Source organism: Fusarium sambucinum, chromosome III (assembly GCF_050947815.1).
Source record: "Fusarium sambucinum isolate potato_lamoka chromosome III, whole genome shotgun sequence".
NCBI classification, from domain to species: domain Eukaryota; kingdom Fungi; phylum Ascomycota; class Sordariomycetes; order Hypocreales; family Nectriaceae; genus Fusarium; species Fusarium sambucinum.
In genome coordinates this window covers 4,324,591-4,344,582 of record NC_139292.1, presented here as the reverse complement: position 1 = coordinate 4,344,582, position 19,992 = coordinate 4,324,591, and the positions used below count along the sequence as shown (strand labels likewise).

Below are 19,992 nucleotides of genomic sequence, written 5' to 3'. Positions count from 1 at the left end.
TAAAATCATCATCACCAGCTCGTCACTTTGCACCATGGCTAAATCAAAGTTGACCAACAACAAATGCATGTTGGGTTGAGACTCGCACGGGCTTTTCATGCTTTTCTTGTTCGTTGATAAAACGGCCGCCTCTTTTTATTCCCTGTTCCTTTGAAAATTATCCCAAAGACTATCGAGATGGTGTTCGACCAAGTTGCAGCCATTGAAGCCGTTTAACTGTATATACATACTCTGTGTGTGTGGGTCAATATCTCCGCTTAAAAACTGGACATTTGGTTGTACGAATATGCGAGCTCTTTACACTATCAGAGATCCATCAATGAACATTAGTCTCCCTTACATACGGCAGAACCACCATTGTCCGTAGACCATTGAACCTTGCTTTTTGTTGTTCCCTTGTTTATGGATATCATGCACACACAAACGCCAATATTTAACAGCAGAGTCAAAAGAAGAAAAGAAAAAGAGGCTGGGGCCTGAAAACTGTCTCAGCCCTCCTTCGATATTCAAAGCATCGCCAATCTTGAAGGGATCCAATCTATCTGTCCCAGCGTTCGTTATCTGGTCCTTGGATGATCTACCCGAGGTTCGCTTCCGAGTCTAGTAACCAATCCTTTGGTGCTTGGACCTAGCTGGGGAACAAGGATTTGGACCTTTGCCCTAGAACTGACCTTCACTAGAGCAAAGGTAGGGCAGGGCAGGGTTAGGTGGACAGAGGACTGACCTTCCAGCGTTCGGGCTCTAGGCAGCCTGCATACCCATACTCTGTGGTAAGAGAAACAAATAAAAGCGCAGAATATGGAGCCTCAATGACACCGGAAGCCACTGCATCCTCCCGTTCCCCGTCCCGGCCGTCATGTTAGGTCACGCCGGAAGAGCGGCTACCCGGTACCGTAATCCGGTCTTGTCTACAGATACTTGTCCACGTTCATTCCATAGAGTGGTTTGGAACAAGGTCAAGCCCAAGCCTGTCTGTGTTGTGTCACCGCCCCTCATGCCCTGGTCTGTCGATGCCAACTCATCGGGCAACCCGACCCCTAGCCAATGCATTTCCCTCCACGTTGAACCCTTTACCGCGTGGTTTGTGGGGGCTTCTCTTTTTATATTCTTCTTCTGCAGGAAAAGGCGGGAGAAGGCATGATTATCGAGGAGCGGTAAAACACCACTAGCCATGCCTTTTCGTCAAAGCACCTCTAGGCATAGAAGCTTGGATGAAAAGAATATTGAACATCACATCACGTATCTTCAAAATAGGGCACAGTAAAAAACGCACAATGGGGAAAAGAGAAAACAAGTTAAGTTCCCTCTAACGGCAATAATCCCAGGTAGCGTAGCTCGCCTCAATGCCAACTGTTGAGTGCATGCATCATAAAAACAACGCCGCCTCGTTCCGAAGTGGATGCACGATCCTTGTTAGACTGAGTGAGCTACAACAAACGTCTTGGCCCACCAAGCTTTTGAAGCTTCAAGTTTGACTTGCAACCACAAGCCCTGCCCTTAGTCTCTGTCATGACAGTCATCGTTTGCTCCGTGGTGGCTGGTGAGACCTGAGACTTGATCATGGGTCCGCCAATGAGTGTATAGTAAGTAAGTAAGTAAGTAGCTCACCAAGAGAAACAAAGAATTGAGAAAAAGAAGATCACAAGTTTTTTCAAATTTCCGCCTGCACGACTCCGTACGCCATATGCCGAGCTATACAGTACAACCTCATGTTAACTTAGACCTACAACTTGACTACACCATTTCTTTGCTTCCTCTCCGTGTCACATGTGCCTTGTCGGCCGTTTGTTGGGTAATCTCCACCCCGGGATAATTCTCATCGCGTCAGGACAATTTGATCTTGTGCGCGTCCATTTCCGCCGCCACAAATCGGTAGGCTTATCTGCAGCTGGGTGCCTCTGTCCCTTGCAGCTTGCATACCGTAGCAAGGTTCGTAGGTGCATCGAGAAGACATTAGCTTACCCTCACCATCAACCAGCCATGCAATGCTTCCTGCCGTTGCAGCAACATTCTTGCTTATGCAACCAGGCTTCCGAATAAATCCTGTCTCTTTATTGGACATCCCAGACTAAGTCTCACTTTGCACATGCTCGGGTATGCATACGTGACAGCCACAGTGTTACTTCCTCAAACCTCTTCGTTTTCCCAATCCGCTTCTCCAAACATGGGTCCTTTCCTGGCCCCGCCGGCCACCTCTAGCTTCTCAAGAAACTCCGGTGGCACCGTGGGAATGTACTTCCGCTCTCTTTCACGGTTTACTCCACCAATTCCGGCGCCATAAGACACAAGCATGTCGGTGACCGAGGGCAAGACGAAGGGCAACATCAAAGCGGGATCCAGCAACAGATGCTCGGGCATTTCGTCGTCGTCGTCAGACACGTCATCTTGAGCAGGGCTTGCCACGCTTCCAGGAGTCTCAAGGTGGTTCCCGTTTGACCGGCCCCTTACCGGTGTCACCGGTGTGCTGTCCTGGCCCGACTTCTGTGGTGAAGGTATGCCACTCCGCCGTCTTTCTCGCTTAAGGGCCGCCTCTTTTTGTAAATTGATAAGATATTTCATGCAACTCTTTGGTAGGCCCTTCTCGCCCACTTCTGCCCTGTAGTGATTTGCTGAGTGTATGAGCTGCTGGGGGCTAAGCCGTTTAAGCTGTTGGAGTGTGATAATAAGAGCCTCCATGTCATCACCGTCAATAGATGAGAAGCACTGGAGCCACTGCAGCAACTGAATAACGGGTGCAAGATGCCTTCTTGCAGCGTCTTGCGTTGTTTCGCCCGAAGGACGCACCTCGCCTCCTTCAAAATGCTCTGCCTGCCTATTATTCGTCCGAGCCCAGTCTTCTAATATCGATATGTTCATGCGAATCTGCATAGCTTTTGTCCTGGCGAGATACTTTCGATTCGACATGATGCGGTTGAAAAGCTCTGCCCCAATCCAGTAAATAAGCTGGGAGATGATCTGTGATGTGATTACCGAGTGAATGTCGTAGAGGTCGAGAACAAACAGGGTGGAGGAGAGGAGGGAGGTGACGTTTCGGGGCGCTGGCTTTGCTCGTTGTTTTGGCGACGGTGGTCGAAAGCGCTTCTCCAACGGCTCTTCCTTAACTTGAGTCTTGCGCTTGAACAATTTCCACTCGTTCTGAAAAGTGATGTCTTCGAATCCAGGAATCGTCTCGTGTTCCAGCATGGCCACATCCAAGACCTTGTCCAGTCGTCGCTCAGCATCTCGCACGATAAGAATAAAGATTTCGTTTATCAACTCGGCAAGTTGGGCCTGGAACTCGGCTGTCGCCTGGAAAAGTCCCGGGTCCTTCTTGAGGTAGTGAAGGAGAAGGGTGGCATTTGAGATCCAGAAAGCCAGGATGGTCATGTCCCACTGACACCTCTCAACGACGTCGTTGATGTAATCCATAGCTGACACTAAGAGCCTCTCTAAAAGCTCCGGGCTTGAATGATAATGTGCATAGCGTGCGCTGAGGAAAATCATGTTGGCGGGGACCGGTTTTTGCGACGGCGATCTTTGCGGCGTCATATTGGTGATAACGATATCCAGTATGCGCTCCAGCTCATGTTCCTGAAAGACGAACATCTGATCATGTAAACAACGATTCCAGTCAAACTCTTGTTGCTCTTCCTCAAACTCGTCGACAGGCTGCAAAATTGATTAGTTCCATAACATTTTCCATGTCTGCGGTTGAACCATACCTCTGGCTGGTCGTCCATGCCGACGTTTCCAAGGTCGACCTCAAGATCCCGAGCACTCTCCATCATCAGCCGTCTTCGCATCTCATTCTCTGCCATCTCTTCTTCGAATCGATCCTGAGAGAAACCAGGGCGGTAGAAATCATCAGTTCCTGCATTGCCAATATTATAGCCAGCATCGTGAAGGTAAAATGACATCTCGCTGTCTGGGGGCACGAAATCGAATGCCGTTCGTCCTGTTGAAGTTTTTTGGTCGGAGGAGGCGTTGTTATCGAGCAGTAGTTTTGCGATTCCCTTGTGTCGGTTCGTCATAGCCCACATAAGAGCTGTCCATTGATTGCGATCTTGCTTGTTAACGTCGGCGCCTGCCTCGATCAATGCCTGAACTACAGGCTCGTGACCCTGCTTACAAGTCAGTAACGGATTTGCAGCTTGTTAGAAAATACGCACGAAGCAACTAGCGTATATAAGCGGCGGTGTCCCATCCTCATCTTCAGCATCCAGATCAAGGTACTCCTTTGCTTTTCCACCGAGTAGCTTTCGGATCCTGTCGACATCGCCGTTACTCGCAGCCATGTTGAGGGCTTTCTGGAGCTTCTCCTTCTTTTCTGTTTCCGACAGAGTTTGGCTATTTACGACCTCGTCTTCGTTCTCGAAAGCAGGAGCTGCCTGGTGCGCTGCCTGGGCGGCCAGCATTTCCATTAATCGCGTGTCGCTGTCGGTGGGACCTTTCGTGATGTCATTCTCATAGTCGGAATCGTTGAGCGACAGGTTTCCGAAGTTGAGAGGTTTCGCTAGAGCTGGTGTGGTGAGAAACTGGGACTGGCCTATTTTACAGCGCCGTCAGCGACGTGTTGGTCGTACTAGAAGCGCAAATATGCGACAGACCTTGCCAGCCATCATACATCTCTGTCTCGGTGATGAGATGCTCGTTAGGCACATGTCGTCTGTCGTCGAGGGATGTGGGAAGATCTGCAGGGAGAGCTCGTGACTTCTCTTCAGGCTGTCCATCCGAGCCACCGAATGAGTCCCCTAGATCCATGATGGAGGGAGGGGCAGACACAGAGACCGAGACCAAGACAGTTGCGGCGCGTGGTTCATGGAAGGTCCTATGAGATGATTTAAGCAATCACAGAGTGATTTCGCGGGTGGGTTTTCGGTGTTGAATATGGTAAATCGATACTATTGGGTCGATATCGTTGGCCAAAATCGGTTGGTTGTGTTGATGTCGTCTGCTGGTTGAGCGAGTAGGTTGTCGTGGAGGGCAACCTTACCTACTACCCACTTTGTCCCTGATGAAGTTCTGGAGAAACCGTCATTCCGCTTAAGTTTTGGAGCAGCTCCGCTAAAAGCAGCGGCATAATACAGTACAAGTTGCAACTTAATCAATGGTAAGTATTTACGACACACGTCGTCACAGAAGCACAGCCACAGCATTACTGAACCCTTTTTCATACCCAATCCGGTATCAAAAGGTCTGACCACCTAATTCAGGTTCGAAAAGTCTACGCAATGCTATATACCATGGCAAACTAAGACATGAATTGTTACAAGTTTATAGAGTACCCACATGCATTATTGAGGCTACCTAGCTACCAACCTACCTATCCGTATACTTCATACAAATCTCGTTCGAAAATCATCATTAAAGGCGTAAGGCTTATCAGTTACCCTAAACTGACCTTCTCCCAAATGCCCTCAATCGCTTTACTCCACCATCAGGAATCATGATAAGCTTCACGTGGGTTACTAGACCCTTCTTTTCCTTCTCGTCGCTTTCAAACTCATGCTCATGATCAGGACCGGTCTTGCTAGGCGGAACAAAGACCCTCCAAGCTGTGGCGTCTGGAACAGGATCCCCATTACCTGTCCACTCACAACCTTCAATAGACACCTTTTGGGGATAGTTACCCCTAAAGTGTGCAGTGTCAACAATCCACTTCTCGATGTAGCCAGGAACACCGAGCTTGATGATGGCGAAATCCGTGTGATCCTTTCCTCGCGACCGCTTCGTTTCCCAGCCGTCGCCCATGTCCTTACCGCGGCCAGGGATGATAAGGTTGTCCTTGGTTCCAAAATGTTGGTCGCTGCATGACACAGCAATACCACCATTTTGCGCCGCAGCGAGATCAAAGATGGCGTCTTTGTCTGGAGGGAAAACGGGGACGGCGTGTCCAAAGAGATGGAAACGTGCGATACCACCGTCTGGGTACATGTTGAGTCTCACGTGTGTGTATGCCTTTTGGCCAGGAGTCTTGAGCTTCCAGGCAAAGCGCTGAGAAGGACCGCACTCTTGAATGCCGAGGATAGTCTCCCACTCTCCACGGCCTCCTCCCCAAGAGACAACCTTGTCGTCATCTTGGCTGAAGACACCTTCAACTGATATAGCTGGGGCATGGTTTCCGCTAAAGAAGGCCGTGTCGATCTCGAGTCCTTCGATCGTGCCAGAGGCGACGCCCAGCTTGATGATGGCGTAATCGAATGGCTCTTGGTTATGTCGCCGAGTCTCCCAACCATCGTACCAAGCACCCGTGAAGACCATCTTGCCTGGCTGAGCAATTGGAGCTCTGGGGTTCAAGAGGTTGGATGCCTCACAGAACCATTGGTCCGAGTAGCCAAGGACCTTACCACCTAGGCCACTAGAGATCAGGTCTATAGCTGTTTAGTATGCCTTGATTGTAATTTGGTACAAGTAAAGATGTGTGTGATACTGACCAATACATGTTGAACGGAAGGTCTTATCAATATCCTCCGGTCGAACTGTTGAGACATCAACATTGTCGAGTTTATACTCAATCTCGTCAGCAATGGAAGTCATGGTGGATGTATTGGCACAATGGAAGATGAATAAGAGATTGATCCAAACTTATGTACATAAATAAGAAAAATAGACAATTTGTAGTGGTCTTATGTTTTCGTGTTATCAGACTGAGGCCATGATCCGTTAGTCGGGGGAGAGGATCTCGGCTGGTGCCGGTGTGCCCACCAGGATGGGCCAAGATCATGCCAACGGCTACTTATTTGCGATTTTGCTTATTATTATTGGATGCTTCGGTACTGCAGTCTACAGCTGAGGCGACTTTGACGTACGATTTTTCACTAATATCCGTCTGGCTCGTATCCGCGGTCGCTGATAAGTCTGGGGTTTCGGCTGTCAGTCAGCTTGCTACAGGGCTTAGTTCCGTCAACGGCTTCGGAGGAGTGGAGGAAGAGGAACGGTTAGCCGGACGGCGGCTTTTAGGGACCAACCAGAGAAAATGCCAACTTATGCGGGCCAAATCGTTGATGTCTGTGCCTAGCTAATTAGCTTATGTAGCCGGACAGCTGATGTGTTTGCTCTGTCATGTTGAATGATGATTTATACCATATCTCAAATTGTCCATTTTACCTACCCTAGATGCATCAGATACTGACGTGATTGCTACACGATGATGGCCATGTCTTTTTACATACCACCTACCCCGCGTGGTTGCCAAAAGGTGCTCTTTGATTGGCCAGAGCTCTCTATCTTCATTGACGTCAACATTGGTCGCAAATAGGAAGAAGCGAAACTCCAATTTGTCATCGTGAATCTTCTCTCTCTCATCTGCATCTCATCTGCATTGGTGAACCTTTAACTGCGTGCACTGTTACTAAGCACAAGACGCCCAAAAGCGCTGTTTGTCCCTACATCGAGACCCTGTTGCCTTTTGTTTGGACTGTAGCTCATCTCGCGATTGTCCATTAATTTTAGTTCATCAGACCCACGCCCACATCAAGCTCCTCACAGAAACAACAAGGCATAATGGCAAGTGCTGCAGGTGTTCCGGAGCGTTTTCCTTCTATCGAGGATAGAGAAACCGAGCCGCTACTCGGTAGACCTGGTGATGCCGCGCAAGAAGATGGCGTTCCTATGATCAAGAACCTCGTTCTCGGTAAGCCGCTATAACTATGTTCATATCTGCCCCTTGAAGCTAAACATATTGTGTACCAGGGACCGGCATAGTCGCCCAGTTGGGTGTTGTGCTACTCACGATTCTAGTCTGGGCAAGTGTCCTATCTAAGCCGTTGATTCTCTTCTCAGCGCACCCGCTGCTTCAGTCACTGGCTGTACTCACCTTGTCGCAATCCGTTTTGGCCATACAGCCTACGCATACAGCCGAGCAGAAGCGCGTCGGTCAACGCGTGCACGCCATCCTCAACCTTGTGGCATTCTTGATTCTCGTAGCTGGCGTGACCATCATCGAATACAACAAGTTTGCCAATAACGGCGCTCACTTCCACTCTGTTCACGGATACCTCGGCATCATCACCTCCATCGTACTTCTTCTTCAGTATGGCGTTGGGTTCACTATGTGGGCTACTCCCAGTCTGTACGGCGGCGTCGACAACGCCAAGGCTGTCTGGAAATACCACCGCTGGAGCGGATACACCATCTTTGTCCTCCTCCTGGCAACTGTTACTAGCGCCGTCGAGACCGACTACAACAAGAACGTACTGAAGATGAAGTTGTGGGCCGTTTTTTTGCTGTCAATCGTGACACTGGTGGGCGTTATCCCTCGAATCCAGAAGCAAAAGCTGGGCTTCCGAGGCCCAACCTCAACTTAGATCTTCCATTGTGTTGCAAGTACGTTTGTAAAACTTACTGGTCTTAAGATAAGCGTAGGAGGCAAATGTCTATGCTCCCAGCGTGGCACATTGGTGTAGGGCGTAAGCAGATGGTGTTTAGAGTCTGGCTTCTTTTCTGTTCGATTCTGTTTCGAGGTTTTCGGGCCATGAGCTCGGCTCATGAGTATTGTTTAATTAGCAGGTACTTAGGGAAGGTTGTCTATGCATGCCTTATTCAGCACGAAACGGGTTCTCTTCCCTTTGCTCCATGTCCTGCCCTGCTGCTCTGGTTTTGATAACCATGTCCCTATAGGTATCTGTTTATAGACCTCCTATAAAGGCAGCCACCCAATCTCTCATGATTTGCTGAATTCACTGTAGTTTGGGCTGTGCTGAAGTAAACATCCGTTCATTGCAGTTCAGGTACGGTTGCCTGGCCATGATCGTTACATGCAACATGGCAGCAACGATTGAAGCACAAAGGAGCCCAATACTACAAGTATTGTTTTTCGCCAATTAAGATCTTTCGCAACACTACCTACTTTGATAACGTTACCTCGAGTGACTATATGTGGCATCCTGGCCAAATCCACCACGGGTCGAGGCGTGAAGTGCAGGGATCTTGAAGAAGGGACATATCCCTGGCCTCAGGGTATCAGAAAATTTGACATCTGGAAGCATAAGGGACGAAATTAGTAGGCTAGTTAATGCTACTTAGGTCAGACTTCTTAGACTGTTTATTTTTGTATCCTAAAGCTTGGAGTGGAGGCCAACTTTTCTGGTACACTCTAGCCTGGCTGTCAATCCATCTTTCAGAGAATACCAGCCGCAAAGCCACCGAACAAACGTCTAGAAGCGATTTTCTAAAAACTTTAATAGGATTGGAAACAAGGCGAAAGCTTGTCTGCTGGTCCTCACTTATAGCCAGGTAGTCCTGGCAGGTTTTTCTTCGCATCTAGGACCAGGCCTATAAAGTCATCCGATAACCCACATGCAGCAAGTCCCCAAAATCACAGCAACCTGGACAAAGACCCGTCCGGCAGGAACACGGTCATGGCGTCTGGTTCCCGCGGCTGGCAGCTGCAAACAAATCCAGGGTTGATAGGAAATATCAGTATGGACATATTGGGCTCCTAACGACCCCGATTCAGGCTGAACTTTAATGCCAGCTGTCATCGATAATGGATGGATCAAAAGTCCCAATGTTCTTGATAACCGTTGGACGTAGATAAATTCCCGCATCTTAACGATGCTCCCCGCTTGGCTTTGAGAGACCGTGCCTGTGGACAGAGATGTATCATATTGTGTGCTTGGTCAACTTACGGCTGGCCAATCCGACTTGCTAACAAACAGACTCGACTTGTTCTTCTCTGTAGATCACTTGATAGACGGGTTGCGGCTTGGTTGATCATTGAACTGTGAAACCACGTCAAGGCTCAGAAAACTGACTCTCTGGGCATCTGTATCGCCTTGACCAACCAGGTTTTGGCGTAAGAATCGTCCGGTAGCACATGATTCCCGGTCCACTGTAATGTTGTTATTTCTGCCTTGGCGTTCGGATCAATGCAAGCTATATCCCAGACTGTTCACTGGTAAAGTGAAGTAGAAATATGGCTACAGGAATGTTACAAGAGTGAGGTTTGCGGGGTTCTGGTTCAGAGTCGTAGAACGCGAAGATATAAGTTGTTGATACTGCAACCGCCTGATTGTCAACGTGCAAGCAGCCAGATAAAAAAAACAGTCTCCTATATGTAACCACAACCATGCGGGAAAAGTAAGATCCAGATGACTATGCCAGCAGGAAAATAAAAACGAATCCAAAGGAAACAATCCCTGTATGTCGATAGTGGAGACTTGCAATGTGATAAAGAAGCGGAGATGTTCATATATCCGCAGGTGACAGTTGATTTGGTAGAACCATCTTTCACTGCATTCTGACAGTCCCGTGCCTTGGTGGCTGGACACGTTGTCGCCAGACATGCATGGGCATGGTCCCCCCCCACAGCCTGGGGATTGGTTTGATTCTTCGTGGCGTTTTATTTGACGTCACGTTCAATCCTGAACACAAAGACGTCATGCGAAGCACAAATAGTCTCAAACTATTCACTGGTGGACGCTTGTGATTTGAGACAAACAGTAAAATCCAATAAAAAAGAAAACAGCCACAGAGCTGGCGACTAGTGTGACTAACACAGCAGCAGCTGGGCAGCCTGTTGTGGAAAATTGCTCCTTCAACTCGCTATAAGCCAACAAAGTATCATATTTTAGCTGAGCTCATTGAGATGAGAACGCACAAATGGCATGGTGGGGAACAAGGACTGCGCTGCAACATCCTCTTATATGTCTGCACAATATAGCCTCCTTTTCCGTGTGCATGCTCACTGGTGCAAGTTGCAACTAACGTTTTGTGAAAGGTGAAAGGCGGGTTCTTATTTGCAGCAGGTGTATTGGATGATAATAGGTACTTGGATTATGCCAATCCTGGCCCATTGACAGGGCTCATGAGTTTATCAGTGGCCGTGTTTTTTCTTTGCCTGCCAGGCGACATTCCGTTAATCCACAGGCCCGCGTGGCAGGCCGGCACGTTGGACCTAATATAAACAAAATGAAATTTGAGACTGATGGAAGGCTGACCCCCACTGACCTCTTGATCGTGCAAGTTGCAATTTCTGTTTTCTGAGTTAACGATGAAAGTGAGGCTCAGGAAGATGGTGCGGTTCTCCGGCTTCATAGGACTAATTTCCTAGGATGTTCCTTGACAAGGAAAAGTTAATTCTTACATTGTTGTAGCGGGCTGTTTCCACGAATGACAAAACAACGGGTAGCTGGCATGCGGAAGCCCTGAAAGCCACAGTGATGTCAACAGAGTGCCGAGTGTGGTTGGTTTGGGGCCTTGAACGAATAGGGGACTGAGAGAGAGTCAGTGGAATTATGGTTAGAAGAACCTATTGTGATTATCAGGCCCCGAGACGCTAATTATTATCAGCATTCTCTGCAATATAAGAGCAAATGGATGCATCAAATAACCCGCCCAATAACTGGCTAAGATATTGCAAAGATGCTTTATCCTCGTTTTCGTGGTGTTAGAAGGGAAGGTAGCATCCCCTAAACAGCCTTATTTTGAGCGTTGTCTAAATTCCGTGACCCGTAATCGTTGTGGCTCCTGTCAAAAATGCCTAGAGAGCAAGACAGTTAATTGAGGATCGCCGATCTCGAGGGAGAACGAGAGGGTCTATGGGGAAAGGCCACCATAACCGGTGACAGCTTAGGATGGTGGCTCGAGCGCGATTTTGACAATCGAACAGGAGAAGAAAATCTATGAAGATTGCTGTTGAAGGAGGCGGATTTCAACCACGGCGCGTGGGTAGTTGCGAGATTGATTAAGAACATCGTGATCTACCTGGCCCATGATGTCAATCGTGGTAGATAGTCGGCTCCGAATGTTGACTTACTATATATTTCTGAAAGGAGTCTGATGCTCCGGGTACCGAAGATTAGTGGTTTCTTCTACGGAGACTTTGTCCCTAATGAATTCTCTGACAAGGGGTAATGAGGGGACCAGAGACCCAAAAAATGGGTTGTGCCAGCCACTATTCCCCCTCCAGGCCCTCTTAATCAACGCTGGTGTATCGTTCGCCCAGGAAATGTTATGCCCATAGGTAATGCGTGCCTGACGGCCATTGGACACAGGCGGATGATGTGGTGGTTGTCACTGTGCCAAAAGCTCCCCCAGTGGAGTTGATCTAGCCACTAAGATCTTTGCAAATGTACGGGCTGGACATAAAGTCGGCTGGGGCTGAGGCTTGGCCAGATACCAGGGACAGTAGAGTAGGCTATGACGATAAGTGATGCACCAGCCGCCAACGCCCACATTTGCGGCTATTGGTCTCAGTGCAATCTGGGCTGGGGAGCAGAAGGAGAAGCATTGGCCAGCCAATCCCCTGAATGCATGGATGATATTGACTTGCTGCAGCCGAAGATATTATTAGGGCAGCGTCATCACTGCTCGAGTCTGTGCATGCAATGCGAGAAGAGTAGGCTGATGAGCCAGAAGCATTGGCGTTTTACCGTATGAAAGAATGATCATGATGGCGTGAGTTCTTGTTTGTGAACGTTGCACAGAGTGGAAGTTAGTAGGTCAAGAAAAGAAGAGGTGCAGGTAGGTAGGCTAATATCAATCTGGGCTGCAACTTTGATGGAGGTACGTATCTACCGAATCCTGGAATTTTGCTTCCTTTCTTGAGGGTCGCTTTCTCTACGTCATTATGTGCAGGGTTGGTTTTGCCTACCCCCGTTCTGTGCGCGGGCATCGTGGGCTAGCCAAGTACCAGATGGGTACTGCTCGGAGCTATCGTAGGCTTTGTCACACAGCTGAGGCACACACTATACCTTGCTATACCTGTGCTATCTGCAAGCCAAACACCAACTTTTGCCCACCTCCAAGTCGATTCTCAAAGAGTCTCCAGTCTCTATCTCACTAGCCAGGCCAGGCCAGTCCAGTCCAGTCCACCTCTCTACCGCTACCACCGCTGCCATTTCGCTCTCCGCACCAGGAAGACCAAGACAGACAGAAAGGCACACTACACCGCGGTGTGGTTAACCCCCAATTTTCCACTCTCAAACCTCGTGTGTTGCGTTGCGCTGCCCGCTCGCTGCCCCGTTGCTGGAACCTCTCCTCCGATCCTGGGCCCTACACTATCTTGACCTCCGTACAGGGTCGTTGACATATCTCGGGTCGACCAACTGGTGTCGGGATTTACACAGACCGTTGCTACTGTTATCGTACTGCCATTCTTGGTCTGGGGTTAGAGAGAACAAAGCTCTATCTTTGCCCCCCCTCCACCGCCGCTGCTTGATTTGACATACTTAAAATCGCGAATCGTACTCAACACCACGCTTCCTGCCGGCGAGAAGGATTCGGCACCTGGTACTTCGACGACTCCTTCTCCCGTAAGGCATGCAAAGAGCCACCTCGCCGGTTGGCGACGACTTATTCTTAATACCGTCACCATCGCGTCAACACGATTTATCGACTCGCCCGCCAGTCCTGTCGCCTTTTCCTCTAGATGAGAAAATACCAGCATATGCTAATAGAAATGGACGTCTGATGCCGGAATTGATATCGAAATCGACTATAGATGCGACTGCGACACCAATCGCGCGTGCCGCAATGACGACGGATCGCCACCCGAGCCACCCTTTAAACTCGCCCCTTGAGGCTCAATCCAAACAGCCCCGCGTGCACAACAACATGATAGGAGACTCCACCGACCAGAGTACCGTTTCTGCTGTAAAGGATCCGGGTAGCGCTGCCAATACATCGACTGCCTTTGCTGGAACGAATGCATTGAGTCCTCGGCGTGCAGGCTTTGGTGCTACTGCGTCTCAGGCTCAAGTTTCCTCACAGAAGCAGCTCAACGAATACCGAGAAAAACTCGCCCGCGATCTGGAGCGTCGTGAAATGTCAGCTAGAGGTCTGATGGCGAGCCCAAACGAAAAGATCAGGGTTTCTCCAATCCCCGAAGAAGGTCTTGCCAGTTCACCGCTTCAGACATCAGCTCTCATGACAACTTCAACCGAATCAAACACCACCGTTCGAGGCGCCCCTACTCCAGGGCCTATTGCAGGTACCCCATCCTATCCATTCCCTCGCATGGCGCCTTCCGGTTTCGTACCGCCGTATTTGCATAGACCCTTTACCACCCTCTCACCAACAGGCGCCCCTCGATCTTTCAGTTATGGCTCTTTCGAAGGCTTGGGCATGGGTGCTCAGGACAAACTTGTCTCAAGCACTTCGACTCCAGCGTCCAATTTCACATTCAACCCATCCGCGATGTCACCACATCCGCAAAATCCCGATTTTCCTAACCCTAACCTTTATGATCTTTCTTTAATGCTCGCGGCTGAACCTGGCCTGGATGCTTGGTGGTCGAATGTCGTTCAAATTATGAGAGATGTGTATAAAGCCGAACGTGTAACATTAGCCATTCCCGCTGATTCAACAGACATCGAAAATGTCCCTTGGGGCCAAAAGGCCACTTTCAACCAACACAGGGAGGATGATTTAAGTCTTGGGTACATGGCTGCCAAACACTCCAGCAGCATTGGCCTGAGCAACAGCGATTATGATAGATCCGGACCTGGGTCAATCGCCGCGCCGTCGGTTGCTGATGATACCCTGCATGCTAATTCTGCTGCGCGTCCTGGCCTTTCCAGCCGGCATTCATTTACAACGTACGAAGAGAAAAGGGAAACATCTCGGGCCCAACCTAACGCACAGGCTCACAGGCCTGCATTCTTGGCAAGGAGCCAAAGTAATTATCCTACAGGCCGTACCTCCAGGGAGGCCTATACTGATTTCGCCAAACTGAACAAGACGGCACTTGACGAACATGACGCCATCGAACAACAAATCCCAAGCTGGGAAGAGCCACTCATTGGAGAGAAGGATGGCCAGGGACGTGTTTTGCCTGTGTTACAGGCTCTTGATTATGAGGCAGATCCTCTCATCGACCACAGCGGAGTTATGCGTGTACTCGAGCGTGGAAGAGCCATTGCACTTACTAGATCATATCCTTATCTCGCCGATGAAGCTCTCGCTGAGCCTTCAAAGAAACCAAAGCCTACTGCGCAAGAAACTTCTTCGAACGCCCCCAAGAGCCTTTCTAGACCGCGGTCCGATTCGTTTTCGAAACTGTCATCGATATTCAATTCAGCTGGCTCCTCCCGTGTACCATCTCGCAGCAAGACCCATTCAGCCGCTGACAGGGCAAAGTCGATAGCCTCGCGCTTGGAAGGCCGACTAGAAGAGGACTTACCTCGGCCTCCCACTCCAAAGTACGAAGAGTTCGAACAGGCGCCACCATCTCCTTGGTCACAATCGCCGGCCCCGTCTCCCGCTGTGCGGGCCGATCCGAAAGAGAACCCGTTTTTCACAGATGCTATGGTAGATGAAGACTCTTTTAATCCAGATACCGGCACAGAAGACTACACAGGGATGCGTCCACCCGAAGCCATCGGTGTGGATAATTCATGGACGGTTCTACATATTCCGCTTTCTCACGTCCTCCTTTCGAAACCAACTCGAACCTTCAAACTTGACAGCACTTTGATGGAGCAAAAGTCTCACTCTCGCACCAAGAGCGAAAATATTTCTGCCCCGAGCGAGGAAGGTGGTCGCAATACACCAGACAGCTTGAAGAGAGACAAGTCAGCACCTATTGCAATCCTGTCGATCCTCAGCCCCATTATACCTTACCCATCGAACTTGAAGCACTCCCTCGAACACCTCGCGCCTCACATGGCCACAACTTTCTCACTGTGCCGACACTACAGCAACCTCGAGACCGAACTAGCGGGTTTGCAGCGGAAACGACCACAAACGGCTGGGTTTGGAGCGGTCGCACACGATGGACGTCCTTTAGAAAACATGGCTTATCTTACTGCCGACGAAATCGTACCCCACCAGTCACTGGCTGGCAGTATGACAAGCCCAAGTGATTATTCAGGAGTCTCTAAGAGTGCTACGGGATCTCCTTTGGGAACGCCCGGGTGGGATCAAGGGTCTGGCGGCTTTGTTTCTGAGAAGCGGCCACCGCCGACCTCGAGTCCTGCGGCCACACCCCAGGGAGAGAGTTACTTCACTTCCAGACAGAGGCCACTGCCCACACGACACGAGACATTTGGCGGTACAGGCACCCCACGAATAAGAACAAGCTCGAAAGAAACCTCGCCCGCCGAGAGGCGAAGCGCTCGTCTCGGCGGCCTTTCTCTTTCGCAGGAGGGTTCGGACCAGAGCCTACCTGTCGACAACATGACAGCTCGCACTTCTTCCAATGAATCGACTGCCGATTCGGCAAAAAGGCCTTCACAAGGAGACGCTCCTGATGTCAGTAAAGATGCTCTGCATCCCGTCAACGATGACAATTCAGCTGAGAACTTGGCTGACAATCTTAAGACTGGACGCGGTAATCGCCAAGGACACAGCATGCTTCACTCGTATGGTGCAGATTTTGCTTCAACTTTTCAATCTCTCCCACCCAGTTCCACGCTTTCGGCCCGGCCGACACCTATCAGCGCGCCTTCTCGAAGTGGCTCGTTGACTACTACAGCTGTCGATATGCCACCACCATCTGACAGACTAAAGGGACTAATATTAGACTCGTTACCCGCTCACGTATTTGTTTCACTACCTCAGACTGGGGAAATTGTCTGGGTCAACAGCCGTTACCTCTCTTACCGGGGCCAAACAGCAGTCGATCTCGCCGCAGACCCTTGGGGAAGTCTTCATCCCGATGACCGGGACGAATATCTAAAGGCCTGGGGCCACTCTATTCGCACAGGAGAGCAATTCTCAAGGACGGTCCGGATCAAGAGATTTGATGGCGCATATAGGTGGTTTTATGCTCGGGCTGTTGCCTCAAAAGACAAGAGGGGGGTCATAATGCAATTTCTCGGATCTTACATGGACATTCATGATCAACATATTGCTGAGCTCAAAGCTGCCCGGCAGGAAGAAATCGAAGCGTCCGAAGCTAAACATCGATTACTCGCCAACCTTATTCCACAAATCATTTTTACGGCGACCGAGGACGAAGGAATCACCTTTGCCAACGAACAATGGCTGTCTTACACTGGCCAAAGCTTTTCGGACTCACTCGGCCTGGGTTTTATGGATTTTGTACACCCTGATGATCTTGCCAAATGTCGCATTCCCACAACTCAGCCTCCAACGCCAGGCGGACAAAGGCGCGAGGGACAGAGCAGTGCATATTGGCAAGGATCTCTACATTCTGAAGCTGCGTCAACTAGTACCATACAGGCGTCCAGAACCCGTACCCCGCAAGATTCACCTATGCGCGGTGCACAACAGGTGTTATCTCGCCACAACAGCTCCAGTAGTAGTTCAGCTTATGAGTGGCCTACTGCAGACTTGACCGAACTGGCTCGAAAAGGCATCATCAAAGTGGCGACTGACAGTGCTGGTCGAGTTTCGTATACGACCGAGGTCCGCCTATTGTCGAAGACTGGAGAATACCGCTGGCACTTGATTCGTTGTGTTGAGATTGACACAATTGATTTTGGCAGTGGTGCCAGCTCATATTTCGGATCGGCGACAGACATTAACGACCACAAGCTGCTCGAGACAAAGCTCAAAGAAGCTATGGAGACCAAGGGACGATTTCTCAGCAATATGTCCCATGAAATTCGCACTCCATTGATTGGAATATCTGGTATGGTCAGCTTCTTACAGGACACTACCTTGAACGAAGAGCAACTTGATTACACCAACACGATCCAGACGAGTGCCAATAGTTTGATCATGATCATCAACGACATTCTTGATCTATCCAAGGTTGACGCTGGTATGATGAAGTTGAAACACGAGTGGTTCCACACCCGTTCTATGATTGAGGACGTCAACGAGCTTGTTTCAACCATGGCCATCGCTAAGCGGCTGGAGCTTAATTATCTCGTGGAGGCAGACGTTCCTGCGTGGGTCAAAGGCGACAAGGTTCGAATTCGCCAAGTTTTGCTCAACGTCACTGGTAATGCTATCAAGTTCACTTCCGAAGGTGAGGTCTTCAGTCGGTGCCGCGTGTACACGGCAGAGGGTTCCAATGTTGATGACAACGAGATCATGCTCGAGTTCTCTGTCACCGACACGGGACGTGGATTCTCCAAGGAAGAAGCCGACTTGATTTTCAAACCATTTAGTCAGATTGACGGAAGCAGCACCCGCCAGCACGGTGGCAGTGGTCTTGGTCTCGTTATTTCACGGCAACTGGCCGAGTTGCACGGTGGTAACATGACGGGCCGAGCTACACCTGGCAAAGGATCGACTTTCACCTTTACAGCACGATTCGGTCTTCCTACAGCTGAAGACCACCCCAACTTGCCTGACAGCCCTCCGCCTACTGGCGCTTACACGCCAAGACCTGAGGTGGTGGATAATGTTCCGAATAGCATCAAACCCCTGCCGCCACCGAAGCATTTGCGCAGCGTCGAGATTGCCAGCCCTGGAGGGACTACCTCCGAATTTACGTCACCTGGAGGTCTTTCGGTTGGCAGCTCTAACCCATCTGTTCGCTCAACAAAGTCGCAAGTTACCGACCGGTCGTCTGCAACATCTGTCACCGGAGGTCTGGCCCGCTTTAGTGAAGCAGCCAAGGCTAGTGGACAAGATTTATCCCAGATGAAGCTGGAGATGCCCTCAGGACGCAGCTCTCCTGGCACTCACCTTCTACCTAGTGTTGGATCACCCGAGGACTTCCGCCCTCCCATGTACTCAATCCTCATCATCTGTCCCCAGTTTCACAGCCGCGAAGCTACTACTCAGCACATCGAGATGACTCTACCGAAGGATGTCCCCCACCAGATCACAGCTTTGGCAAGTGTAAAGGAGGCGCAGACATTGATCAGTGGAGAAGACCCTATCAAGTTTACACACATTGTTATCAATCTCCCGTCGCCCGAGGCCATCATTGGATTAATGGACGATATCACAAAGACGCAGAGCATCGACAAGACGACTATTCTCGTCTTGTCGGATTCTGTGCAACGGCAGGCAGTTATCAAACTGGCTGCCGGCACCAAGTATGCCCAGCTCCTTTCGGACAACCTGGTGACATTTATCTATAAGCCTGTGAAACCATCCAGATTTGCTGTCATTTTCGACCCGAACAAGATGCGCGACCTCAGCATAGATCGCAACCGGTCTACAGCTCAACAAATGGTCGAGAATCAGAAGGCTAGCTACCAGGAGATTGAACGGCGTATGGGCAACAAGGGCTACCAAGTGCTATTGGTTGAGGACAACCCTGTTAACCAAAAGGTTTTGATGAAGTTCCTCAAGAAGATCGGCGTGGATGTCGAGATCGCCGTTGACGGCGCCGAGTGTACCACCATGGTTTTGTCAAAGCCTCACAAGCACTATTCCCTTATCCTGGTATGTGGATTCATTATAAACTCACAACCTCTAGCGACTGCTAACATGTACTTCTCTAGTGTGATCTCCATATGCCCCGAAAGGATGGTTACCAGGCGTGTCGTGAGATTCGTCAGTGGGAAGCTGCCAACCGTTATTCCCCAATGCCAATCATCGCCTTATCGGCCAATGTCATGTCAGACGTTCAGGAAAAATGCGCTGCGGCAGGATTCAGTGATTATGTCGCGAAACCTGTTGACTTTATCGATCTCAGCAGAGCCATGTCCACGTTCTTCTGATTACGACGGAACCCGCTCGGACTATTCTTCCCCGACCGCACATGATGGAAGGCTGTAGTATCTACCGGCTGCTTTGCTTCTTCACACTACTATACGACGGTCCACAACTTCTCCGACAATATTTAATGATATTGGTTGGAAATATGCAACGAACACTTGTCTCAAGTGTCCTTAATCGAGTACGATTCTTGCGGTGGCATTGCAGAGTTAGAAGTGACTCTAGGCTCTGTATATGACTTGATCGCGGTGCTGTTATTCGATCCAGTTTATATGATTCTTTACATCAAAAACGAGTTTCCCGCTTTGGTCGGAAAACTGTTTTCTGCATACTACGGGACATTTTTCTTCTTCAAGGCGTTGGCGACTCTACATGGTTTTCTGTAGGGCTCAAGGCAGTTCAATTAATCGGTGCCCGTGGTCTTTTTTGAGCCTTTTTGTTTATTTTTACTTTTTTCTTTTCGATTCTTTTTCTTCTTGGTCT

The 19,992-nt window shown here is 49.6% G+C and overlaps 4 protein-coding genes across 4 annotated transcripts; 2 read left to right on the top strand and 2 right to left on the bottom strand.

Moving 5' to 3' along the window:
• Positions 1 to 2,127: 2,127 nt before the first annotated feature.
• FSST1_011635 (uncharacterized protein) lies at positions 2,128 to 4,740 on the bottom strand (the record flags this gene model as incomplete). The annotated part of the gene is made up of 4 exons (XM_083234786.1): positions 2,128 to 3,648; positions 3,702 to 4,100; positions 4,149 to 4,525; positions 4,587 to 4,740. The coding sequence occupies 4 exons, from the start codon at positions 4,738 to 4,740 to the stop codon at positions 2,128 to 2,130; spliced, it is 2,451 nt and encodes an 816-aa protein (XP_083081331.1).
• Positions 4,741 to 5,370: 630 nt separating this feature from the next.
• FSST1_011634 (uncharacterized protein) lies at positions 5,371 to 6,516 on the bottom strand (the record flags this gene model as incomplete). The annotated part of the gene is made up of 2 exons (XM_083234785.1): positions 5,371 to 6,350; positions 6,414 to 6,516. 2 exons carry the CDS (start codon positions 6,514 to 6,516, stop codon positions 5,371 to 5,373), a joined length of 1,083 nt encoding a protein of 360 aa, XP_083081330.1.
• A 966-nt stretch (positions 6,517 to 7,482) lies between these two features.
• FSST1_011633 (eukaryotic cytochrome b561-domain-containing protein) lies at positions 7,483 to 8,285 on the top strand (the record flags this gene model as incomplete). The annotated part of the gene is made up of 2 exons (XM_083234783.1): positions 7,483 to 7,612; positions 7,672 to 8,285. The coding sequence occupies 2 exons, from the start codon at positions 7,483 to 7,485 to the stop codon at positions 8,283 to 8,285; spliced, it is 744 nt and encodes a 247-aa protein (XP_083081329.1).
• A 5,170-nt stretch (positions 8,286 to 13,455) lies between these two features.
• On the top strand, positions 13,456 to 19,511 carry FSST1_011632 (putative histidine kinase HHK2p; the record flags this gene model as incomplete). Its single annotated transcript, XM_083234782.1, has 2 exons — positions 13,456 to 19,233; positions 19,293 to 19,511. 2 exons carry the CDS (start codon positions 13,456 to 13,458, stop codon positions 19,509 to 19,511), a joined length of 5,997 nt encoding a protein of 1,998 aa, XP_083081328.1.
• Positions 19,512 to 19,992: the final 481 nt, after the last annotated feature.